General features: G+C 39.1%; 3 protein-coding genes across 4 annotated transcripts; 2 read left to right on the forward strand and 1 right to left on the reverse strand.

Moving 5' to 3' along the window:
• Positions 1-512: 512 nt before the first annotated feature.
• On the reverse strand, positions 513-19,155 carry LOC105396324. Its single transcript, XM_048626069.1, has 16 exons — positions 19,074-19,155; positions 12,521-12,593; positions 12,144-12,311; positions 10,722-10,938; positions 10,359-10,442; positions 9,891-10,014; positions 9,446-9,572; positions 6,931-7,086; positions 6,287-6,450; positions 5,503-5,644; positions 4,953-5,059; positions 3,868-4,016; positions 2,882-3,094; positions 2,522-2,707; positions 2,006-2,265; positions 513-1,865 (listed from the first exon to the last, which is right to left on the reverse strand). Exons 2-16 carry the CDS (start codon positions 12,554-12,556, stop codon positions 798-800), a joined length of 3,201 nt encoding a protein of 1,066 aa, XP_048482026.1. The 5' UTR covers positions 12,557-12,593; positions 19,074-19,155; the 3' UTR covers positions 513-797.
• LOC119693283 lies at positions 12,616-19,033 on the forward strand. The gene is made up of 2 exons (XM_038116179.2): positions 12,616-13,997; positions 18,043-19,033. The coding sequence occupies exons 1-2, from the start codon at positions 13,650-13,652 to the stop codon at positions 18,226-18,228; spliced, it is 534 nt and encodes a 177-aa protein (XP_037972107.2). The 5' UTR covers positions 12,616-13,649; the 3' UTR covers positions 18,229-19,033.
• A 58-nt stretch (positions 19,156-19,213) lies between the features above and the next one.
• On the forward strand, positions 19,214-26,656 carry LOC105396327 (4-hydroxybenzoate polyprenyltransferase, mitochondrial). Of its 2 annotated transcripts, none has more exons than XM_038110937.2 (7): positions 19,214-19,374; positions 21,615-22,021; positions 22,532-22,707; positions 23,147-23,294; positions 23,938-24,128; positions 24,918-25,106; positions 25,599-26,656. In XM_038110937.2, exons 2-7 carry the CDS (start codon positions 21,664-21,666, stop codon positions 25,758-25,760), a joined length of 1,224 nt encoding a protein of 407 aa, XP_037966865.2. In that variant the 5' UTR covers positions 19,214-19,374; positions 21,615-21,663; the 3' UTR covers positions 25,761-26,656. The 2 variants fall into 2 exon arrangements, with proteins under 2 accessions (XP_037966865.2, XP_048482112.1); XM_048626155.1 differs by lacking the exon at positions 19,214-19,374 and adding an exon at positions 19,383-19,503.
• Positions 26,657-27,766: the final 1,110 nt, after the last annotated feature.

Genomic DNA, 27,766 nt, shown 5'->3' on the forward strand with positions numbered 1-27,766 from the left:
ATGTCACAGGTTTTCAGGCTATTTTGAGTTTACAGGCTTGAATGAGGGAATATCTTATTATACGTAATATAAGCTACAACATAAATATTAAATAGGTACATTAAATATCGATTCACTGAATGGCATTCTATTTTTAACTAACTTAACATTTACTACAAATTGTGATGTCTTATAGGCTCTATGACAACTCATGAAAGAAACATTTCCTTCATAAAAAACAATGTACCTAAATTACATCTAAATTATGTATATTTTTTATAATAACATCTAAGTACACTAACGGGCAATGAAATAGTTCCACTTACAAAACACCGACAACAAACGACCCCAAATTTTTCAAACATTTAATTTAAAATTTTAACAAAATATTACCGTTTTTTATTGAGAATTTTCTGATGCTCTGTTAAATGTACCTCAATGTTGCAGAAGGCGTCATTAACCTAGCTTTCTCCGTTTAGGAGTAATTTGGTGCTTTTCTCAGTGGAACCTTTTCATTGCCCGTGAGTGTAGTACAGTATGCCTGTTACTATTCTAAACCTGTTGTTATTTTGTGATTGAGAAACAGGTTAACCAGAGGAACACTTAGGACACAGGCCACACTAGAACTTACTCAATAAATGCAAAATATTATGCTACCTATATTATAATTCATGTGAGTATTACAGTTGTTATATCCATAAATTAATATTTATTATAAAGACAAGTAGTGTGATATTTTTATATCAAAACAAAATCAATCATCCTTTCATATATTAAACTGACAACATAATATTGCAATAAAAACTAAATAAGCTCAATTAAGTATCTTTCTGATTCAACTTTTGTCTCAGTTGGTCTTTTGCTAGCTTCCTCTTCATTTCAAAGTCTCTCTTCGCTTGCGCCACACTCCTGACCGCCTGGCGCCGGCTGTTGGATCTCGTCTTCACTTTCACTCCATCAGGTTCAGGCTCTTCGACACCAAACTTTTCGTTTTTAACCAAAACATTGAACTGCCCTGTCTCAACTTTATCAATTTGTTGGAATATCTTAACAAACTGATCAAAGTCTATATCTGCACTGTCGATGTTACTCTTGTAGAAATCCATTAGCTCTTCGTTAGAAGTATTAGTGCCTTGCTTGTTATTATTAATGCGAATTGGTTTAGTATTATTACTGCGAGCAGCTTTACTGACTACATTGGTTTTCTTGACTTTTTTTATCGCTCTAACGTATTTACGTTTTCGCCCTTTCTGTTTGACTTCATGTGACTTTCTGTGCGCTTTAAGAGCGCTTATATTCAGACACACCTTGTTGCACAGGTCACACGGTGCAAGTATCTTGTGCCCATCTTTTTTAGCTGCAATCTTGAGTCTCATTAAAGCTTCTACATAATCATCCGTAACTTTGCCTATTTTAACCCTCTTGATCGTTTTCTCTCTAAACTCTGGCAAGATATAGTCTTCATAATTCACATCAATTTTTTCGTGGTCGACTATCCACTCATCCCCTTTCTTCACAAGTTTACTCTTCATCGTCATTTCCGCTTTCTTCTTCCTGTTCTCTCTATCTATAGCGGCGGACGCTTTTTTGTTCAGACCCATGACACTAGGAATTATGGAAATCTCTTCTATACTATTCGCTGTGGAATCAAATTTCTCGCAGACCATATCAATTACTTTTATTGCGTATTTTTCTTTGCATGAATCTTTCTCGATGATGGTGTTGTAGGCAGTGCGCAGCGTGATGCCGTGCGCGCGCGTGAGGTGGCGGTACACGTTGTTGGGAGACACGTAGGGACACAGCGGACACTTGTTCAGCACTTGTTTATTGCAGATCGCGAAGTGCTCCTGGCAGTGCTCTATTAGTTGGTCTCTCGTTTGATATAACTGCAAGAAAATTAATACTTACGTTAATTTATTGCTACATTAAAATTTATACATATACACAATTGGTATAGTACAGTAACAAATTTGACCATAAACATAAAAGATTACAAATAAATAGAACCTTCCACACAAATTGTTACCTTGAAACAGACATAGCACTGCGATGTATTGAATTTAATCTTTTTGAATCCTTCTGTTTTGCCTTGCCTCCTTTCACCATTTCTCATAGAATCTTTGTGTCCCACATCTGCGACTGTTTTTTCGTCATTTTCTCCATTTATATCTGTATCCTTTTCACTACGTGTGTCCTGCTCGCTCCCGCGGTCGATGCTATATTCATTGTCAGTGTTGCTGTCTCTTTTTAATACTAATTTCCTGATCTGTTGCTTTGGTTTTGAATCTGGAATTAATCATATCATTTTAGTGAGATGACTTTGCGTTGAATACAGATAAAAATAAAGCTTGAAACTGGTAATGTAATAAAAATAAATGCACTGAGCTACATCTTCGATCAAAACAATGTATTTATGCTGCATCAGAATTCAGAACATTTTTGCTAACATGACATTATGCACATGTATCGGATTCTAGACAACCCATCTCAAATTTTCCGTTGATCCACAATTTTGGGACACCTGTAAATATAGCATTTGTACCTGTCTCTTTCTTTCTCTTCTCGATCTCTGCACGCGCGCAGATCCGCTTGTTGTACAGCTGTCTCGCTCTTTCCAGCGAGTCCACGACTATCTTCCGCCTCGCTCGCTCCAGCTGCTGCTGTATCTCCAACTCTGCTTTTCTCTTCAACTTCAAGTTTACGTTCGGGTCCAGACGTCGCTTTCTACCTGAAAATTGTCAAATAATCATTCTTTTAGTGCCCTCATTCAGGGCAAAATCATTCTTTAGGCCTCTTTTAGGCCTCAGCTTTCACCTTCTGGGTAAAAATTTACTATTGTTTGCTTCAATGGCGAAAACTATATCTAATCTTATCCACTGCGTATAAAATCCATGCAACTTACCAACAGTTACGTAAAATTCGGTGGGTGCTATGGCCTTTGAAACCTCGACATAATCTTCGAAGTTGGTTCCCAGCGCGATGGGTGCTTGTTCTGAGGCCCCGCGTGCTTGTTCCGAAGGCTCCGGTGCTTGTTCTGAGGGCTCACTTGGCGCTTGCTTCTCTTCCGAGCGCGGCACGGCAACCGACACCGCCTCAAGTTGTTGAAGGTTGATGTCTGGAAATGTACGTGATAGCTTTGTTATAGAAAGTCTCCTAGAAGGGTTTTAGCATACTGTTTTTTATTATTATTTATTTAGGAACACAAAACAGATATTTTAACTGTCTTTATGTCATCTAGACACAAATAATTATACTTCTGCGGATATGTGGTGATAACACAATATAAACTAACTTACGGAGAACCACAAGCACTTAGTTAAAAATACTCTTAAAGAAATATTTTCCTATAAAATTTGACTTCGACATTGACTATCAGCAAATACTTGTAGAGCTTACAATGACAGGAAGGTAATGAATTTTCCACCGTAAAAGGTTATTTTGAATAGCTTCGAATGCCCATTGGACTCTAGTCAGCTCTGACGTATTTTCGTATTGAGAGTATGCGAGGAATACTACAAATAATATGCATTGCCTTTTATATTTCGATGACATTATGGTCACATACAGGTTATTATAAAACCAGCTTATTAAATTTGTTTGGCACTTTTATGTATGTGTCTTCGATACTTAGTAGGTATATATTTATGTGCCTTTGGATATTTAAAATAAGTTATAAATACGTAAAATGATAATGATCATGTGACCATGGCAAGGGTCTGCTTTTGTAGCCTGTCTGGATTTGCAAGTCCTACTGTGATACAGTTACATACAGACATAATAATTATTTATTTCCGCATTCACTACAATTTCAGAACATAACAACAACAAAAAATATGCGTTGCACAATATAATAATGTAATGTTGATAAATTGAGCAGCAACATGTTACCTGCGTGTATCTCGTGCGCGTGCGCGAGCGCGGCCGCCACGTCGTGCTCCTCGATGTCGATGGGCTCCTCCTTCACCGCCACCTTGACCACCGCCCCCTCTCCCCCCTCTACCGCCCCCTCCGTCGTTGTCTCAGGCTCCTCCTTCACTCTGAGACAGTCATATCATTTCAGATGTAATACTAGATTATTAGAGGTGCCGAGTGCGAAGTGAATGAGGATATGACTAAGGATAGGGAAAAATAGCGTGATATGAATGACGTGGCACAAAGCCGACCCTAAGGGTCAATTTATACTAGTACAGAGTCGAAGCGCATCGAAGCGTCTATTCAATACTGAACATTACAAATACAACATTAACTCCACAGCATAACGCACACATTGCTACTGAGATTTTAAAAAGTCGCGCGCATTCTTCGCGATTTGCGCGTCTACGCGTGACCAACGCAACCAACCATTCGTGCGGCTTTGCTTTAGTTGTGAAGAATTTGACGCTTCGCTGCGCTTCGACTCTGCCCCAGTATAAATTGACCCTAAATAAGGAAAGCTAGGAAGAAGAAGATAAATAATACTAGATTCTCAGTGACAAGACACATTAACATACACGCTCTTATTCCCTGGATACACGAAGCTATGTTAGGAAGCTAGAAAAGCAATGGCCTTGTCAAAAATCAATTTTTGTCGAAGAACCATATTAAAGCGCTGACGCCAGCGCCTCTCCTCATAGTTAAACAAGCAAGCAACAGCCTTCCTGACTCCCTGCCTTGGTGAACTCATCTTGAAGCCTCTTTATTCCTGATCCTTGAGATTTCTGACAACCAGAAAAGGTGCATCTCGCACATCCTAACTAATATTATAAATGCGAAAGTAACTGTGTGTGTGTCTGTCTGTTACTCTTTCACGCCAAAACCACTGAACGGATTTGAATGAAATTTGGCATACATAATAAGGTCTAGATCCTGAGAAAGAACATAGGCTTATCCCGGAAATTCCACGGGAAAACTTGTTAAGGCGAAGCGAAGCTCGATGGAACAGCTAGTATGCAATACAATCTTCGATGACATACAGCATGATGTATTGGACTCACTTGTGCAGTTCCTTGTCGTACTTCCGCTGTCCGTGGCTCATGGCCTGGTGCGCGCGGCGCGAGCTCGGCAGCCGGAACACCTTGTTGCACAGCGAGCACGTGCGCTCCTGCGACCAACACACATCCATGTTCAACATCATTATCAGCTGGTCATACTCATCCTACTTTAAAAGTTATTATACTTTTAGGTTACTAGAAATGAATTTGTTAGAAGAATTAAATCTGTGTATCCATGTTTTTTTTTAAATAATTTGAGATTTCATTGTTTTTTTTTTACATTTGGTTTATGAAGTTTGTTAATGGGATTCTTATAATACAATTTACCCCAACAATCGATTCAATTTTCGATTTCAGTCGGTTCGAATGTGCGAAAGTGCGGCCAGCGAATTAAAAAAATATATTAAATGCAAGTTTTCTTTATTTTCCAAACTAAAGGATTTTTTATTTGAGTAAATAAAAATGTAATGTACTTAGAAAAATTTAATCAAAGCAAAAATCCTTTAGGTGAATTTACAGAATTCAACCCTGTATAATACTTAAGAAGCCATACCTTAACGCTAGCATGTCGTCCCTTGATGTGTCCGGCCAGGGCGGGCTTCATGCGCGTGGTGAAGGGGCAGTGCGCACAGCGGAGGCGCGGCGCCGCGTGCACGCCCGCCAGGTGCTTTGATAAGTAGCGCGCAGAGTAGAACCTGGGTTGGGGACGAGTGTAATAAGTGATGAAATGGATTTGGAAATGGAAATTATGTGTTCAAGAGACGGGTGAATATTATGGGAATTTCACAGGTAGCTCGCAGAGTAAAACCTAGGGGTATTGGGGACGAGTGTTATTATGTACTACAATGGATTTGACTTAATGTACGGATTATTGCGTACGGGAGATCAAAACACAACAAACCTCCAAATGACAGTGAGTGACCAAGCGTGATGGAAAATATTCCTACTAACTTGGAATCGCATGGATAATATGCATAAAGATTCCTTGGGTTAAGGTTAATATAACATGAGTCATATGACAGCTGTCAAATCCATATTTTATTTCTCATTTGTTCGTTTTCAAGGGAAAATTACACTTATTACTTAACAGGCATAACCATCTGTCAATCAAACCTCATAGAACTCATGTTATATTTTACAAACTATAGAAACAGATAACTTGAAAGAGCAACTAACTTCTTCCCGCACAGTTCACACTCGGTGTCCTTCACCCGCCTCGTCTGGTGCATCTTCACGATGTGGCTGGCGAGGCGCGCGCGGCGGCTGAAGCTCAGGCCGCAGATAAAAATAGACTTTGTTTCTGTCTATTTATAAAGAGAATAGAAAGAACCACTAACTTCTTCCCGCACAGTTCACACTCGGTGTCCTTCACCCGCCTGGTCTGGTGCATCTTCAGTATGTGGCTGGCGAGGCGCGCGCGGCGGCTGAAGCGCAGGCCGCAGTGCGCGCACTCCGCGTGCAGCCACGTGAAGTGTGTGAACCGGTGACGCAGCATGTCACTCTGGGGGTTTATAGTTGCATATAGTACACACACACTAGTACACTTGACCCTATCTGAACATAAATATTCTTTCACCCAAAGGTTGTCTTGAAAAAATCGCTTTTAGTGATAAGACCCCCTTTTTTATACCTATGTGTTTAAGCTTTGTATAATCTATTCTTGTGTACAAATAAAGAATATTCTATCTATATCACACTCGAGGCAGCTCTCACATGACAAGTCATATCGGCATTTTTGTACTATCTAGTTGCACATGGGAGGGCTTATGAGAAGTTATAGTTGCGTTTATTACATTATTGACATAATTATGTGACAAAGAGGAGTGTGACAATGTATGTATTAAAACACGATGATACGGTTCGTGACCTATTATGTGAGTACAAATGTACATCGAATAGCTTGGCTTGCGAATCACCTCTGACCACCCATTCGGAAATTACAGTCGTGAGCTTATGTAATGTATGTGTAATATAAACTGACCAGGCTCTTGAAGCTCTTCCCGCACCCTGCCTGGGTGCACGGATGAGGTCTGGCCGTGGAGTGCGCTCGCATGTGCGCCGCCAGGTTGTAGCGGCTGCTCACCTCCTGCCCGCAGATCTCGCACCGCGTCGCGAACAAGCGCTCGTGCACGCGCTTCTGAGGGGTGAGTGTAATGTTCGATTAAATAGATTTTATTTATTAAGACGTCAGGGGGTTGACCACAGAGATGTGTGGAATAAGCACGGGGACGCTCTATAAAATCAGCGTAAACAAAAAGCTTTTCAAATTTACATTCAGATTAACAAGGGTACAGGCCCACTGTGCAATTTTATTTTAACCCATTGAGTGCCGAAGGTACAGTCAGGTGCAGAAAAACCTGACCCCCTGCATTTCAAATAGAAATTCAAACTACGCAAAGCCAATTTGTCGGTGTGACGTATGTTGCGGTAGTGCTCGTGTCTATAGACAGATATAGAACTATTTTACTATTCTCCTATTTATATCCATCATTTAGATAATATCCATCATTTACACAAACTAACGCATTCATAGAACAATAATATTATGAAATACAAAATTTAAATTCTTTTTGCTTTTCATCTGGGCTCGAACCCGCGGCCGCGCCGCAATTAGCCGCAAACCAACCATTTGCCCGCTACGCCACGAAGCTTGTTAAACTCGTTTGCAAAATAGTGAATATGTTGCGGTTCATTAGCAAAAGTATAGTCTGTGTAGTGATAATTGTTTACAATATGAAATATTATAAGCCCAGAGGGTATTTTGAATTTATTTCTCAATTGAAATTGTAGACTTGAAGAGAATGTTTTGTTGCATTGAGATGGGTTTTGTTAATTCCATCTGATTTATATTAACCTATGATACACATTATTAATTTGTTATCAACATTATTAATTTGTAACGATGACAAACGAATTTATTAACAAGGTTATTGTTAATTGAGTTAAGTGCCAGGACAACATTGGGTTCGTATTTTCTCTTTATAATTTTATTGGTTACTTTATATAAGTATTATTGGTTTTCATTTATTTTACTTATAGATTATCATAATATACTTTTTACGCTATAGTAATAATGTCACAATTATTATATTCATTAAGGCATGATCAAATTATTGTTTTTAAAGGTTACCGAAGATGGATGTCCTATAATGGGCCATGAAGAGCTGTTATAAAATAGCTAAACGCATGACAAGAATCAATTTGAGAATTTTAAAGATGATGTTATGGTTTCTGTTTGCATTGCGTGAGAAATATCTTTTACACGATAACAGCACAACTCGCATTGAAGAAATGGAACATTATAACTATGTTATTATACGTTTAGTAGGTATTTAACGGGTCCCCAGTTTAAGTATGAGTAAAATTTATTTAGTAACTAGTAAGATAATTGTTCATACTGTTAAGATAATTGATTACATATTTATAAGTAATTAGTAATAAAATTGTTGCTTATTTATAATTTAATTGTAGAAAACAACAAGAGATGTAAATTGTGAAATTTAGTAACATGTTGGTTCTCTTTGTTGTAATTCTACAATTTTTGAATTTGTTTACTTTTATTCATAATTATTCTGCATACAGACTAATAATATTTACTTGTTTAGTAAAATAAAGCTTTTTTTTCTTATATATTATGTTTTTATTTTATTTCCTGTTCATATTGATAAAGATAGTCTAAAATAACTTATCTATAATGATTAACAAAGAAAAACATAAAAATAAATTTTAAAAGTCACTCCTCCCAGAGATTTTAACTCTGGACCTCCATATTGAAAGCCGAATACCTTAACGATTAGACCACACCGTCAAGTAATTATACTGGTGAAAAATGCAATCACTTCGTATCACACTGAGCTGGCTTGCAATAGTTAAAAGTGAACAACACAGGTTTTAACATTCTGGCATGAACTTTATGAAGCTAGTTCCAATATTTGATTTAAGATGGCGCTTAAGTTAATAAAAGTCGATATTTAGCGCCATCTTTTTACACACACAGAAGTCTTAGTAACGAAACAAGGTGTATGTAGTTCAAGGTTATTTTATATAGGTGGCGCCTAAGTGGGAGGGTTGTAGTTATAGCTATATAGGGGTGTCAGGAGATCTTGACCTTCACTGTACCTAATGTCACTAGGTACCTAATGGTACGTACCTAAGCAATATTGCGTAGGCGGCATTCAATGTGTTAACGCGCTTCTGGTTGTAGCGCTGAAGTGAGTATCGTGTTTGTTAAGGTAGATTTATTTATCTTATATTTATATTCATATTTATTCATTTTGACATATACTACTATAGGTACTATTACTACGCGATAAGTGAGTTTGTACAGGTTGTTGTAATTCGCGAAAAAAAGATTATTTACAAAATTCGTAGAACCAAAGTGGTTCAGAATGACGACTACATGAAACAGTAGCTAACCATACCACTTTTACAATATTCTGTATTATGCAAATAATGTATACGTACTTAAAATGACAGATAAATAATAGTAAACTTACAATATGGCCATTCAGTGCGGTCTTGTTCTTAAATTCCTGTTTGCACGTTTCACACTCGACCTTCGGCTGCTCGATGTGCAGGTGCTTCTCCATCACGTGTGCCTTCAGACTGCGCTTCTCTTTGTATCTGCAATTCATTATTATTCGTTTAGTATCTGTATATATAAAAGAAGAAAGTGACTGATGGGCATCAACGCACAGGCTAAACGGCTCAAGCTACAATGTTGAAACTTGACACGTATGTCCTTAGGTAGTGTAGGTGAGTGCTAAGAAAGGAATTGCCGATATTCCCACGGGAACGGAAATTAGCGGGGAAAATCCTTTTGTATGAAAAATCTCAACGGAAAAAACTTTCAAGGCAAAGCGAAACTCGCGGGAAATGCCATTGTTTATAAGAGGGGTGCTGTGATGTGACTGAAACAAGCATATAAAAATGTGTACTGACGTGACGCCGCACTGCTTGCACGAGTAGCGCGGCGCGACGCCGAGGTGGCGCTGCTGGTGCTTGCGCAGCGTGGACGAGTCGCGGCACCGGTACGCGCAGAATGCGCACGCAAACGGCTTCGAGTCTGCAAACACGTGATGGCACTTGTTACACTCGTCATATTGAACTTGGAGAAAGTTGTTGGTTTTATATTACACGTTTCACATTCATTTCAATTACAAATTATGACAGATATTTGAGATTTTAGGACCAGCGCGAGAGTGCCATTTGCTGTCGATACCCCAGTCCTTACAATAGTAATTTATTAATTTATTTATTTTAACACTTTATTGTACACAAAACATAGCACAAATACACAACAAAAGAAAAACAGTAAAAGCATATAATATAAGGGCGGGCTTATTGGCAAAAAGCAATTTCTTTCAGCCAAGCTTTGTTGGTGGGTAATATATAAGTGAATGGTCTAACCGGTGTGCAGTAGCCGGTGTGTGCTGAGCGAGTAGCGCGCGCTGAACGACTTGCCGCATTCCCCGCACGAGTATGGCTTCTCTCCTGAAACACATAGAACACACACTTTTATACACCATCGTGAGAGGATTAGCTATTTGAACTATCCAGGGAGCGTCAGGTCGGTATGTCACTCCGGGAACTCCACCTATGAACCCCACTAGCCACCAAGCTTTTTTTGTGTATGAAGTTAAATTATAACAAGAAGTTTCTGGTCTGGTTTAAAAAAATATACAAAAACTATACTGTAATTCTTATTCTTATCATATCAGGCTGGAAAATGTAATTGAGAGATTGAGAATAAGAGAGTAACAGTCCCCTCACCAGTATGCACCCGCTCATGTTTGGTGACCTTCTCCTTAGTCCGGAACGTCTTCTCGCAGTACGAACACGGCAGCATCTCCACCTCCGTGTGGCGGTTCTTCTTGTGCCGCGCGAGGTACTTGCGACAGCGCGTCACGAACTCGCACTCGTCGCATGCGTACTGTTCGTCGGTGTGGATCTTCATGTGCATGTAGTACGAGTCCTGGCGAGCGAATTTCTGGGGAGAATGAGATAGCTTCAGAGCCATATTTTCAAATATAGTACTTATAATTATGTAGGTACAATGGTGTTTATAAGAACAGGTTAGGATGACCTGGCATTATTAATATTTAAATAATTATAAAAAATTTAGTACTTATGCCTTCTTAAGAAGTATTTCTTGGTGATGACTATAAGTGAGAGATACTGTTAGACAGGTAGCCCCTAGTAGTGGTTGGATAAGGAAGGATGAGACAGAGCACTGTGTTATTTGGGAGAAGCCTGTGGCCAGTAGTGGATAATAATGATGGAAATCTATTATCAATCAATCAATTTATTTATTGCAGAATATAAATTCCATAAAAAGAGTTAGTATTTTATGCACACTATACTTCAACTTAGATAAACATGTAAAGTCGTTTGCAATAGAATCCAACAATCATGTAATCAAATATGGCGGACTGACATTGACAGCGTATTGTTTATGCCCATAGTGATGTCATAGTGTTCTAATTAGATTAAATATATAAGCCATAGACTATAAAATAAAACTGATTATATATAAAAAAAAGTGTTTATTAAAACAAATTTAAATCTTCGTCTTCTTCATCATCACTATCAGAAGTGTCGCCGGTGACCGTAATTATAAATGGAACCACTGTGTCATCGCTTGCCGTGTCTAAAATGCCGTCGAGCTTTTTCATTTCTTCCTCTTCCTTTTTTCGTTTTGGTTAATTATATTAACCTCTTGAAAATTATTTTTTATTGTATTCAAATAATATTAAATTAAAATAATTTATTAAATTAAAATTAAAAGATTACTTCGGATTACGAACAACACTAACTTTTCAATGACTTATAGAGTTCGATGAGTAAAAAACTAAGATGACAGCTTGTCAAATACTTCGAAATTTTTACGTTGCAAATGTTTTAACAAATTTAACTTATAAATACAAGTTAAATCGTGTTGAAGATAAAGTGAAAACAATGGTGCGTTCGTTGAAATCAGACTATGTGCATAATTGATCGTCAAATGTATGTGATTACGGAGTAACGTGACAATTTGGTTTGTTTACATGATTGTTGGATTCTATTGCAAACGACTATAGATGATTATTCGCCCTGGTGATGCGTTACAGTATTAATCTCCCCCAAAAATGTCATTTAAGCAAAGTGGCCAAAGGGGTAAACTACTGCAGGATACTGTAAGTGCTTTCAACTTACCTTCTTGCACACTTTACACTTGTGCTCCGCCTTGCCTTGTTGCTTCATCTTCTTCTTCTTGTGAGCCGGTTCTGCGCCGTGTGCGGCTCCCGAGAACAGAGGACGCTTGAGACTCTGCCGCAGGATCTCCTGCGATGGAACCTCACTGTCTGCAGCCGAGTCATCAATCTGTAGGATTAACACATGTTTACAGAAAGAATATAAAATAGTCTAACATAGAGTAATGTCTTTATTGGTCACCAAAATATCAAAAAAACTTGAATGTCGGTAGGCAGGCTGCAGACTCCAATACTGATGGATAAGAGGGTAGGTAACGATGAATTACACTTCAGCGTTTATGAGCCTTTTTAAATAATACTGTACGTTTTAAATCTTACCTTTCTACCTGTAGCGGTAGATTTTCTTTTAGACATGATATAATTTACAGTATTAACGCAGAAAACCACAATTGTTAAGGCCCGCGCGGGGCGCGGTGCGGGACGCGGGGCGGGAGCCCCGCACACCGAAGAACAGCCAGCATCGGAGGCACTCGGCCATTACCCCTCGCGATCTTACTGAGTGAACATCATATTACTTAATTCTTCAATACATACAAATCTATATACAGTCCACTCTTTTATTTAAAGTTCCGACATTAGGGACCCTAAAACATGGTCCTCTCGCCATAACATCAAAATCAGCAAGAAAATAAAATCACAACCAAAAGTCGGCGGGCGCGCACGGAAGATTCGCGAACAGCGGCGTGAGACGGTTACGTAACGGTCGATCAGAGGTCATCGCAGCGCACTTCGAGTAATCAGACACGCATCTACATAGAAAGAAAGAAGAAAAGGAATACGTCGCAACACGAAATACGTGCAATCCTACTGTGCGTTTCGTAAACCTGACAAATTCACCGAAAAAGCTTCGCTGTGCCACGTGCTACGTGTCCTCACATCGACGCCTGTGACCCCATCACAATCTTCACATCGAGCTGCTGATCAATCCATCAACGCTACGGTCGCAATCAACTTCGCCGGGTGCTGAACTTCGCTCCAGGTCATCGCCACGCGGTGCCACGCACGTCATAAGTGTTGGCAATCGTCGTCCGCCTGCAGCCATCGGGGACATCAGGATAAAACAAAGGCCGTGAGATCGTTCCAATTATCCCTTTCACATTCCCGACTTACATTCACACCCACCCAGCCAAACCTTGCCTTTTCCACTCTTAAATTAGCCTAACCTCATCTTGCATATTTAATTCTTACCTTAGATCAAAGAGTAATAATTATAACCTTAATTAAATCACCTAATTACATAAAACATTCTAAAACTTAAAGACAACATATTAATAATCTCACTATAATTCATTTTAAAACAGTGCATATTACATTTCATTACCTTATTGTTTGCCATTTGCTATAAAATACATACTTACTTAATAATTGCAAAAATATACCTGCAAAATCTTTATTTCATTAAGTACGCTCAGTTACGCTTATCATATTTTGTCTTTTCACAATCATCATGACAAATCCTTCCAATTTAGAGACATCTAAAGGCAATAATCACAAGGACAGGCTAGCTCAGCTTTGCAAAAAACGTGCAACAATAAAAGGAAAATTAACATTGTTTAAAAATTACATTGCCACAATTTCAGCTTCGCCTACCCTTAGTGCGCTTGAAAAGCAAGAGCTAGAACTTCGCTTAAACAAGGTAGATAGTGTATATTCTGAATATGACATGTTTCAGACCGAGATCGAGACGATGAGTGAGGACTTCGACGACGAGTCCGATGAGTCATTGCGAGAGCGTCAGCTGTTTGAACTCCAGTACTACGGAGCCGTGTCAGCGGCTAGACAGCTGCTGCAGCCGGTGAGTTCTGTATCGACTTCCACTAGCTCATGCGCAGGCTCAGGGTCCAAACCAAGCATTGTTAAATTACCTCAGATATCGTTACCCCACTTCAACGGTCAGTATCAGAATTGGTTAGAATTCAGAGACACGTTTACATCATTAATACATAACAATAATGATATTGATGACATAAATAAGTATCATTATTTACGCGCTTCACTTCATGACAGCGCAGCACTTGTAATCAAAAGTTTAGACTTTAACTCCGCCAATTATAAAGTAGCTTGGGAGCTTTTGCTAGAAAGGTATGATAATAGCCGATTGTTAATTAATAATCACATTCAAATGTTGTTCAACATTGAACAATTAAGTAAAGAAAGTAGCAAAAGCTTGCGTTTACTTACGGACACGATTAATAAAAACATAAGAGCTCTTACAACCTTACAGCAACCAACCCAACATTGGGATACATTAATTATATTTATGATGTCCAATAAATTAGATCAGATAACGAATCGCGAATGGGAAAACTTTAGAAACGGATTAACCGAAACCCCCACTCTAGCGCAGTTTATTAAGTTTATAAACAACAAAGCGGACCTTCTTGAAACATTAGAAGACTCAAATAAAAACACAAACATTGATATAAATCATAATTATAAAACGTCGTGCACTGTAACCAATAACTTCAACAGTTCACAAGCTAAGCAGAAGTCATTAACCCCTAATAAAATCATAACAAAATGTCCAATGTGTCAACAAGGTCATTATGTATACAATTGCGATAAATTCAGAAACTTAACAATAGAAGATCGCATAAAAAAGGCTAAAGAGTACAAAGTTTGTCTTAATTGTTTACGTCCGGGCCATTTCGAGAGAAAATGCCCTCTTACGCATTGTAAATATTGCAAACTCAAACATAACACGCTACTCCACTTAGAAACCCACCCTGAAAAACCTACTACTATGGACAGCGTCGTATTTTCAGTCAGTGACATACAGCCTACAACGTCTTCGCAAATACTCCTGTCCACAGCCGTAGTTAAGGTGCTCGATAGTGAAGGTAACCGCCACATCGCTAGGGTCTTACTAGATAACGGGAGTACGGCCAACTTCATCTCACAGAGCTTGTGTGATCAGCTGGGCCTTAGTCAGGTTGACACCAACTCAACAGTAAAAGGCATTAACAACCAATCATCACTTACTACGCGGTCTTGTCAGCTCACAATGGAGTCTTATCGCGGTGATTATAAAACTAACGTTTCCTGTTTAGTGCTGCCATCAATAACAACAACCTTACCTACGTCATACATATGTAGGAATAGCATAAACATACCAAGCGGCTTACAGCTTGCGGATCCTTCATTCAACGAGCCTTCAGCTATAGATATCCTAGTAGGGGCTGAGGTCTTCTGGAGCGTACTCGGTACGAATTCTATTAACTTAGGAAAAAACCAACCAAAGTTACACGAAACTGCATTAGGATGGCTTATCTCAGGGCAAGTCGGCGTCGGACTGCCTAACTCAAAAAATAACACATGTAATTTCGTACAAACCGACTTAAATCGTTTTTGGGAGTTAGATACAATTGCACCTCATCATTCGTTATCGATGGAGGAACGCAAATGTGAAGAACATTTTTCACAAAACACAACACGTAAGGACGACGGTCGTTTCGTTGTTTCTATGCCGCTCAAACAGTCACCTGACGTTTTAGGTGATTCTTATCATATGGCTAAAGTTCGCTTTCTGTCTTTAGAACGAAAATTTTCGCGTAATCCCGCATACAAAGAAAAATACGATGACTTCATTCGTGAATACATAAAACTCGGTCACATGGTGGAAAACACTGACGAGTCTCATAATAATCAAAAACCCGCGTATTTTTTACCCCATCACGGCATAATACGCGAGCAATCAGTAACGAGTCGTCTCCGCACTGTCTTTGACGCAACAGCTGCTTCATCAACCGGTATCTCGTTAAACGATTTGCAAATGGTCGGACCCACCGTGCAGGACGACCTTTATTCTATTTTGCTCAGATTTAGGCAACATAAATACATTGTCTCGGCAGACATTGAGAAAATGTATAGGCAAATAGAAATTCATCCATCACAGAGACCTCTTCAACAAATAATTTACAGGTTTCATCCCTCAGAACCCTTAAAAACATACACCTTAATGACATTGAGTTATGGAACAGCTGCAGCGTCCTATCTTGCAACAAAGTGTTTGACCTCATTAGCGGAACTGACGTCAGATGACGACGTGAAATATGCGATAAGACATAGTTTTTATGTTGACGATTATTTAGGAGGTGCAGACACTTTAGAACGTACAGTCGAGATAAGTCGCGGCGTAAACACTTTATTATCATCAGCTCATTTCAATTTAAGAAAATGGCAGTCAAATTGTCCTGAAATTTTAAATAAAATTCTTAACAAGGAGGGTCATTATGAAAACTTCTTAAATCTAAATAATTCAAACGATAATATGCCTTCAAAAACATTGGGAGTCGGTTGGATCTGTGATTTAGATGTCTTAATGTTTTCTATAGAAATTGAAACAACTCCGATTGTTACTAAGCGTAACATTTTGTCGATCATAAATCAAATTTTCGACCCATTGGGCCTTGTAGGGCCGTGCGTAGTAGAAGCAAAAATAATGTTAAGAAGTTTATGGGCATTAAAATTATCGTGGGACGTAGCAGTTCCGAAAGAAATATTAAACTTATGGAATGCATTCACAAATACTTTACCTTCGCTAAACACGCTACGCATTCCTCGCTGGACATTCAGCGATAACCCGTCATTCACTGAGATTCACGTATTTACTGACTCTTCCGAAAAAGCATACGGCGCCTGCATCTATATTCGCACTCATAGCAAAGTAGATAACTCATTTCACGTACGCCTATTAACGTCTAAAAACAAAGTAGCACCTATCAAGATTACGACTATTCCGCGCCTTGAGTTGTGCGGCGCGTTACTAGGGGCGAGATTGTGGGCGAAAGTCACCACTGCACTTACAGCGAACATAACTAGAAGTAGGTTTTGGAGCGACTCCACCATCGTATTGAGTTGGTTAGCTACGTCGCCTAATCAGCTAAAGCCTTTTGTGCGTAACCGAGTTAGTGAGGTACAAGAAACTACAAGCGGTCACACGTGGGGCTACGTACCGACCAAGGATAACCCCGCGGATTTAATAACAAGGGGGGTGAAGGCCGATTCTATCGGCAGCTCCAGCTTGTGGTGGTACGGACCCGACTTTCTACATAAAGACGAACGTTATTGGCCTAGCATGCCTAACACTTACGTCAAAGAAACTTGTAAACAAGAATTCGTATCAAATCTTGTAACTAGTAATGAATCTGAAACATACCTATTCTCAAACTTAATTCAAAAATACTCAAGATTCATAAAACTACAACGTGTAGTAGCGTATATTCTTAGATTTATACATAATATTCGTAATAAAAGCGATAAAAAATGTGGAAATCTTTCTCTTTCAGAACTTAATGATTCTTATTATTTCATTATAAAAATAGCTCAAATAGAAATGTTTACTGAATACAACATATTAAAGGCTAGCAAGTCATTACCTCATAAAAACCGTTTATTGTCATTGACCCCATTCTTAGACAATAACAACATTATGCGTGTAGGCGGTCGGCTTAAAAATAGTCCTTATGGCTATGATGTTAAACACCCTATATTGCTAGACAGTAAACATCATCTTACACTTATAATTTTTCGTCATGAACACCTTAAGCTCATTCATGCCGGGCCGCAGCTGCTCTTATCGAGCATTCGGCAGTTATATTGGCCGTTAGGAGGAAGAAATCTATCAAGAAAGGTTGTCCGACAATGTGTCAAATGTTGTAGGTACAAAGCACGGACCATACAACCTATCATGGGCCAACTACCTACTCGTAGAACTGAACTCGAACATCCCTTTCTCAACTCCAGCGTAGACTACGCCGGGCCAATTCTGATCGCGGACCGCAAGGGTAGAGGGTGTCGATTAATTAAAAGTTACATTTGCATATTTGTTTGTCTTGCAGTTAAAGCCGTGCATTTGGAACTCGTTACGGAGCTCACCAAGGAGGCATACCTGTCTGCGATGTCTCGTTTCGTGGCTCGTCGAGGGCTTCCTCACTCCATCATGTCAGACCAAGCAAAATGCTTCATTGCAGCTGATAAGGAACTTCAATCATTTTTACAGAATTCCAATCTTGAATCAGACTTAGCACAACTTAATATAAAATTCCTTTTTACCCCGGCTTACTCACCTCATTTTAACGGGATTACTGAAGCTGCAGTCAAATCAACTAAATATCACTTGCGTAGAATATTAAAAGAGGTTCATTTTACTTATGAAGAAATATACACTTATCTAACACAAATTGAGGCTATATTAAACTCACGTCCCATCACTCCACTTTCTTCCTCTCCTCTTGACCTATCCGCTCTTACTCCTTCACATTTCCTCATTGGACGATCTCTAACGTCTGCGTCTAGTCCACAGATCCCTGATGTCCAGCTGAACAAACTGAGCCAACTGAACAGGTTCGACAGAATACAGACCGCACGTCAGCACTTCTGGCAACGATTCAGTCAAGAATACGTCACACAGCTGCAACAAAGAAACAAATGGAAGAGAGATTCCGGGACGCTGAAACCTGGTACACTCGTGCTCATCAAAGACAGGACTCAACCACCACTAGCGTGGCCTCTGGGTCGAATCCAAAGCACATATCCAGGCAGCGACGGGATCTCTAGGGTAGCAGACATCAAAACAAGGAAGGGAACCATGAGACGAGCCTTCAACAACATCGTGCCACTGCCAATTGAAGCTGACGATGATGATGCTTCAACGGGGGGAGCTTGTTAAGGCCCGCGCGGGGCGCGGTGCGGGACGCGGGGCGGGAGCCCCGCACACCGAAGAACAGCCAGCATCGGAGGCACTCGGCCATTACCCCTCGCGATCTTACTGAGTGAACATCATATTACTTAATTCTTCAATACATACAAATCTATATACAGTCCACTCTTTTATTTAAAGTTCCGACATTAGGGACCCTAAAACACAATTTAAAACTAAAAGTTGAAAAATTCACCATTTCTTGTTTATTTTCCGACTGACAAGAATAATGACAACAAACTGTGACAACGGCCAAGCGGATTATTTCACAGATTAAATAGATACGATCAGCATTGACAGTGACAGTGACACTGACTGACAGTTTGACAGTTGTGAATTCATGAAAAACGTGCAATTTGGGTGTTTTGGTTTTATTGTTTTTTTAATAAAATTGTGTAATAATTAGTTAACTACGAATCTCCAATGTTTAAAGATGGAAACGATATTAATATTCTAGTCAATATATCATAATGTAAGTGTTGTTTTTATATTAAACTTTACTTGTATTGATTTATTTCGAGTAGGCGCCTGAAAGTCTACACCTTCGTTAATCCTTGAATTTGGCATTGATCCTCCCACTCGAGGTACTCACGACCAGGAAGTAAGTTGAGCGGCAAGTTCAATTAAGTTATTAAATGGCATTGAAGCAAAGGTTCAAAGCTTACTTGTTGCACAAAGTTTTGTTAACTTGTATAGGTTATGTAATTGTTCGGGCTGATGATGATGTCTGCCTGCCTGCCTGTGTTTGGTGCGTACTTCCAATGAAAGATGCTTGATGTTGATGCTGGTATAATAATTTATTTTACTTGAAAATGATGATCGTTAGAATGTGTGTTTGACGCACAGGGGTATAATCGTGACAGTTCTGACATTGCGAAAAAGAGACGCTTAGCTACATTAAGCGTGAGAAAGAAACGTTAAGCTGTAAATGTTTTTTGTCCTTTTTGCTGTGGCGCCTGTTTACGTCAGTTCTCTGTGCCAAACAATGAAACAAATGAAAAATCTGTGCCAAACAAAGGCTGACAGTTACAACAAAATTTTCTAAATGCTATTTATTTTTGATTTGCTAGTGATTTGTGGGTGTTTATTAAGTTTATTAGACTATTATCATCACTTAACGAGTGTGTGACATGGGTGGGTGGATTTTGTTCGGTTGTATAGAGCATAATGAACGAAAACACGATGGAATGATGGATGAGATATATTTTCACATGTAAGTAGATACTATCAAGTTTAACAAGCTTACATTCATCATAGTACTATCTATTGGCTCGATTTTAATATAAAACGATACTAATTTTAATACTGTAAGGTCTTTTAGTATCAGTTTTAAGTAAAAATTACGAGGTACCATATCATAACAAATCACATGGTGTTGCAAGTTATTGAAAATTTATTTTACCCACAAATATTATAGTATGCAAAGAAAATACTAGAAATTGTAACGGACTCGGGTTGGGTTTACAAATGGGGCGCACGAATTCGGTTTTTGTGAAGATTGTATTTTGTAGAAGTCATTCTCCTCTTTCAAATGAGGTGCCTCTCATTGTGAGGAAACGTTCGTTTCTTTTTTTTTCTTCCATGTGTGATTTCTTCTGTATAATATAAAGTTTATTGTATTGATACGAAATACGTGTTTCCTTTAAAAAAAACCCCATCACATATTTGGCCCACGATTATAATGCTCAGGCTCATCCATTTATCTCTTTCATAGGTTTCCGACAGAAAAAAAAATATCAAGAAAATGGATGGACATTACCGGTCGCACAAATTGGGAACCAAGGAAACATACAAAAATTGTGTTCGGCACATTATACAATCCACTCAGTTTGTGTATATTAAATAATTATATTGAAATCCAATAAGTATGAGTAAAGTTTTTTTTCTTATATCGTCGGTTGACAGGAAAAACTCACTAAGGCTGATTTTTCAATATTCAGATAAATGTTATCTGGGTAATACAAACATTGAGAAACATTGAGACGCAACAGCATCAAAATTATTTCCCAGCAAAACTTTTGTCTGGCTATTTAAAAATTAGCCTTTAGTGACTTTTTCCTATCAACCGACGATATACTCAAGTTTTGTTTTTGTTATTATGATAAGTTAAATTTCCCCATATTTAGGTTTTATTTTTTTGTCGGCAACATCTATGGTTTGAGTGAGAAAGAGAATAGTGCACACGGCGATTGCGAATCTATTTGTAGTTGATCTGAGGTTTGACGTAAAGTTGAAGGAAGATTGAATGAATGAATTTTTGATTGATTGAAAGTTAAGAGTGAAGTTATACAATGAAAATGTTGCAAGACTGAAATAAGAGTGAAGTTATACAATACAAATGTTGCTAGACTGAAATTTAAATATACACTATTTTGACTATTTATTTACTGTCCCTACTTCTTCTGAGATCTTGCGTGATGAGTGTGAACAGTAATAAATAGATAATGATAATCCATATCAAGATTTATTTGTGTATACCGTATACCAACGTATAACGTATACCATCTGGTAGTCTATTTAGTCTGGCATATTGAATATATTTTCCTATAAGAACTGAACTCATCAGCTGTATTTAAATTAGTTATTTTGTGTAATTAATTGTAATAATCATTAACAACTAACAGTCGAATTGATATTTTACTATAAAGTAATTAAAAATGTATTAAATTGCAATATTTTTTTCTAAATTACAATATTTATATTTTGTTTCAGACATAAATTGAAATAGCTAAAATTGCCAACAGCACTTTACTAACCCAAGATGCTGACCCGCAGTGTGGCCGGCCCCACATTACTGATGTTCAACATAAAGTATGCAGCAAGACACATACACAGTCTATCTAAAGCACCCTGCATCTGTCAACAAGCCCGCATACGGACAACACTGCTCCGAGCATGCCAGCAGTACCAGCAACTACGAGTCAAGCCACTGGAACTAATACGGGTTTACTCCACACAAAGTGATCACCATAGACAAAAAGTAGTCATAGACACCTCAGAACCTAAATTAGTTTTAGACAAAGAGGATAAGTTAAAAACTGAAGGCAGATTACGAAGTAAGCCCCTGTGGGAGCATGTTGAGCCATATGTGCAGTTATCCAGATTAAACAAACCCATTGGTGAGTTAATCTAATTTACTTAGGCAAACAGATCTTTGGCAATGTTGTATTACAAACTGTTATAAGCTAGGCTAGCATTTATCAAATTTATGGAATCATTCATCAATTCATGGAATGCTTAGTAGATACTTCTTCATTAGTCCACAACCTTAGACAATTAAATCTGGCTGGACATTGGATATGCCTCCACCATATTTCTGTGTCTTCAGCCCTCCTCATCCAACCACTAACTCCCTTCTAAGATATAACTAAGTTTAAGAAAGCCTAGAAAGGGGCAATATTATGGGATTACTAGATTGTTTATAAGTACAGGTTAAGGTAGGTACAATACTCTAAATAAATAGGTACCTTATTATAATTAGGCAGTCAGTCTATAAATTGTATAAATAAGTAGATTTTTATCTTCTCAATTTTGGATTAGTGGCAGTATCACCTAAATCAATCACAAGAAGACATTACCGAATTTTGTGTGTACACACAAACAAACTACAAGCCCAATCCCCCCTCCAGGTATATTCCTCCTGTACTGGCCATGCAGCTGGTCCATCCTGCTGGGAGCCCTGGAAGCCGCGCCGCCCGCGCCCGCCGTGGCCGCGCACCTCGCCACGTTCCTCGCGGGCGCCGCGCTCATGCGCTCCGCCGGCTGTGTCATCAACGACCTGTGGGACCGGGATATTGATGCGCAGGTATGGTGAGACAACGGGCTATAGTGAAACTAAAAGTATGGTTACTTTTTACTTTATCTGTAGATCTCAATTTACTGACATAAGATTGCATTTTCGCATCAGTTGGTTGTATCATATAAATGATAAGGCAAAACGAAGCTGGCATGAAAATCTAGTGTACAATAAAAAGATAGATTCCAACACCAATGTTAGAATAGGAAACAACGATTTTTTTATTTTATAGATACATAAAGCATCCTCTTTCCAGTCCTGATCGCCCAGTAGGTAGTGGCCGATTGATGGCTGAAGATGAAATGAGCAATTTAATGTCTCCATGCAATAACAACACTATACATATAGATCTAGGTAGAACGCACGAAATTGCGCCTTCTCACTACCACTACCTACTCCTACCATTCATACTGTTTAAACCATGTAATAAAGACCCTTCTACCCACAGGTAGAGCGCACGAAGTCCCGGCCGCTGGTCACGGGGGCGGTGTCCCCGCGCGCGGCGGTGGCTCTGCTCGGGGTGCAGCTGTCGAGCGCGCTGGCGCTGCTGCTCACCATGAATTGGTTCACCGTGGCGCTCTGTGCGAGCAGCATGGGTGAGTTACAGGAACAGGGAGATATAGGGGTGTTGGAAGATTAACGTGTGTGTGTATCTGTCTGTGGAATGGTAGCTCACTAACGGCTGAACCCATTTTCGATTTGGGTCATATTTAATGTCACCCCAAGTGTTATATAGCCATATTTTATCAAAATCGGCTTATCCGTTCACAAGTTATGCGACTTTTAGTGTTGGGTTTTAACGTTTGGTAATATAAACACCGCTTGTGATCCAACCCTAGTGCGGCGTGGTGGACTAGGCCTGAAACCCTTCCTTCATTGGAAGGAGATCAGCCGTGGGGAGGTGATGGGTTGTGATGAATACAAACACTAACATGACCAGATACCGTACCACCACTGACACATTCGCAATTAACAATCCATAAGCAGCGTCGCTCGCCAGTCAAACATCGGTCAGATCCACACAATTTACATCAGATTTGACTAACGAGCGACGCTGGTTAAAAATTGTTAATGTTTGGTGGTGGTAACCCTCCTCTTCTCTTCCAGTGCTGGTAGTGACCTACCCGCTGGCGAAGCGCGTGACCCGCTACCCGCAGGCGTTATGCGACTTTTAGTGTTGAATGTCGGGGATTTTTAAAGTTGGTAATATAAACTAACATGACTTCCTCTCACTTCCAGTGCTGGTAGTGTCGTACCCGCTGGCGAAGCGCGTGACGCGGTTCCCGCAGGCGTGGCTGGGCGCGGTGTTCTCGTGGGGCGCGCTGGCGGGGGGCGCCGCCCTGTGCGCCCACGTGCCCGCGCCCTGCCTCTACATGTACCTCGGGAATGTGGCGTTCACTACTATGTTTGATACTGTCTATGCTTTTCAGGTTAGTGGGTTAACTAGTTTGTTTTTAACTAAAAAGCATGGATTTATTTGATAGACTTATGTTTCTTCCTTAAATTGCCATAATCTCCACGCTTGGCAGGCGGGTTATCACACAACATAAACATTAAACACCGAGTACAAATATCTGTCTTAATATCCCCAACATCCCTCAAACATCCTCAGGGTCTAGAAAGTCTCGAAGACCTTCGACATTGTAGTCAGAGTCACTATAATCTTAACCACTACACCATAGTTCATCATCACGACCCATTACGTCCCCACTGCTGGGGCACGGGTCTCCTTCCAATGAAGGAAGGGTTACTACTAAATAATTTAATGACCTGGTAATCTACACTTTTGAATTAACACCATAGTTACTACTAAATAATTTAATGACCTGGTAATCTACACTTTTGAATTAATAATTTTTCAAAGGCCTACAACAATAGTTGTTTGGAATGGCTTCCTGAGTCAGTTTTTCACATGTTTAACGTACAGTCAGCTGCATAAGTAGCTATACACTTTTGTACCTTGTCAATCTGAAACCGCCTATCCATCCATTGAAATATTGACGGTTCGTCAGTTTGACAAGGTACACAAGTGTATAACGACTTATGCAGCTGACCGTACCTATGTGTTGTCACATTGTAGGCTGTATGTAGGCTACAACTATGGTTGTAAAAACAATTCTGTGTGTGCTAGAAATTCATTTTTTTCTTTGTTTCTAACATCGTTTAGATTTATAGAACCGCCCTCACACTATGTTCAATGTATCCCCCCTCCCTCCCAGGACAAGTCAGACGACGCGCGCATCGGCATCAACTCCACAGCGCTAACCTTCGGGGCGGGCGGCAAGACGGCGCTGGCGGCGCTGGGCGCGGGCGCGGCGGCGGCGTGGGGCGCGGGGGGCGCGGCCGCCGGACTCGACTGGCCCTACTACGTGGCCCTGGCGGGGGTGGGGGGGCATCTGGCGCACCAGGTGAGGGGGATAGCATGCGAGGATAAACAAAAGAATGACAATAGGGGGAGAGTGTAAATCATTGCTGGACTTGCCCCTGTATTCTGTAACCTTTTGGGCGTTAACAACCGGTGATAATTGGAATCAACTTAGCGACTTATCGTCCAGAAACAAAACAATTTTTATTGAAAAAATATGAATGAAACTTAATAATGTATCCTTACATTCGACGCTAACCTTATTGAAATCTAATTAGTCAGGAAAAAGTTAATGATTAATAATGCAGTAAAGTAAAGGCGAATAAAAGAGACCAGATTTTGTAAGGTATTACGGTCCTGTGATATCTTACCAATCTTGAACCCAATATCCTAACATACATTAACATATATAGACTACTTTTTGTCCCGGAATTCTCTATCCGGGAAAACATTTTAAAACTAAGCGGAGCTCGCGGGAAAAGTTAATTTATTTAAAAAATATATTTTGCTTATAATTTCCCTCATTTGCTTTCAGATCTACACGCTAAACCCTGACGACGCGGCTGACTGCGACCGCAAGTTCCGCTCCAACTCGTGGGTGGGTCTACTCCTGTTCCTGGGCGTGCTGGGCGGCGGCTGGCGCCAGTACCGGGACCGGGCCTACCCGGCGGAGACCCCCGGTGAGGGCAGTGCGTAGCGTGGGACGCCCTTGCGCTGGACGGCGACCTTAGATAGATATGCGAATGAGTAGAATTTCCCGCCCTAGACGAATAAGGTCCAAAGTGGTATACAGTGAGTAGGTAACGAATTCTAGCTTTTCCTATCGTTTAGGACCGAATTGATTGTTTTTACTGGGTTAAAATAAATTGAATGTTGTTGTAGGGCTGCAATCAAAGTTGCTATTGGTACTTGTGTTGCACAGAAACACCGCTAGATCAAGGTTTTGATCTATACAAAGCTCAAATAACATTACTTTGTACATAACTAAATCTATCACATATTTTGTTAAGTTTGATTACGCAAGAACTAAGTTGGTCGTGTAAAACATAATAATTTAAGTTCCTAGGAAGTATTTCCAGGTGTAATTATTAGTTCAAAGTGATTTATTTAACTGTACGAGTTACCAAAGATGGTAATTTACTAGTTTAGAGGGTTAGGTATGATATACCTAGTATTATTATTAACTACCTACCTGATTTTGGCATTTTGTTATTAAAATATGGTAGAATCTAAGGCCTAATAAGCGATTCTGAAACAACAAATGTATCTTATGTTTTCTTTTGTTGAACAGAATTTTAAGATAATTTAGAATTGCTACCATCATTTGAGACGAATGTAATTTTATTGTACATCATAATAATTATCTAACCCACCTACCAACCGCTGAGATATTGGAAAACTATGTCCGATTCCAGCTTGACAGATTTTTAAGTAACATAGATTTACTTGGTTTAACTTGGGTTGTGTTTAGAACTTGGGTGTCTATTATATTTATGTACCAGTGCTGTGAATTTACCTAGTTTAAAAATATAATATGTTGTATCCATTTAATTATTGTTTCTGTATAATAAAGTGTCTTGCCATTTGCAATGATCCTTGTTTCTTATTCATACATAATTATGATCCCCTTCACTAATGCTAGGGCAAAAAGTAAAAAAAAAGGTTCTAAAATAAAATAAAACGATGTGTTTTTAAATAATTTCAATTTAATTCAAAAATATACATCGAACACACTTGTATAATATTCAACAGTGGTAATGCTAAAACTTATACCAATAGCAGTCAGTTGCTACACAACTAAAGTTAATACTTATCTAAAGTAGATACGTACTTAAAAATTATTATTTTCCTTTTACATTATTATTAATTTCAGACAAGTAGGTATTTAAAACTGAGGAGCTTGAAAGTAGGGTTGAATGGTAAAATTTTAGGTAGCAAACAATACAGTCAAGGTTTTACACACTCTGCTAGCCGCGTGTCAATAATCTGAAAAGTTTATGGAGTTGTGACAGGGTTCTATGGCGGCCCAAGCTACAAGTTGACTAGTGCCGCCACGGGGAGGTACTTCTGGTAATTCATCACATTCATAACACTTCATTATTGAGACACGGTTCACTGGAACTAGGAGTCAACAATTGAACGAAATTCATACATATAATTATATTCTTTGAAAGTCCACCTCAACATATTATACATTAGTAATGCGATTATGTCCTCACATGTTTGTTTGTATACCTACAGTCGTCGAAATATAATAGACCGTTTGGACAGCTACACAAATTTGCTATTTACTCTTGATTTACTTGATGAAATACATAAAAAGACTTAAAGAAAAAATAACTTAAAAGTTACTTATTGTCACAGGGGTATAATCGTGACAGTTCTGACATTGCGAAAAAGAGACGCTTAGCTACATTAAGCGTAAGAAAGAAACGTTAAGCTGTAAATGTTTTTTGTCCTTTTTGCTGAGGCGCCTGTTTACGTCAGTTCTCTGTGCCAAACAATGAAACAAATGAAAAATCTGTGCCAAACAAAGGCTGACAGTTACAACAAAATTTTCTAAATGCTATTTATTTTTGATTTGCTAGTGATTTGTGGGTGTTTATTAAGTTTATTAGACTATTATCATCACTTAACGAGTGTGTGACATGGGTGTGTGGATTTTGTTCGGTTGTACAGAGCATATTGAACGAAAACACGATG

This window comes from Plutella xylostella, chromosome 2 (genome assembly GCF_932276165.1).
Source record: "Plutella xylostella chromosome 2, ilPluXylo3.1, whole genome shotgun sequence".
Lineage (NCBI taxonomy): Eukaryota > Metazoa > Arthropoda > Insecta > Lepidoptera > Plutellidae > Plutella > Plutella xylostella.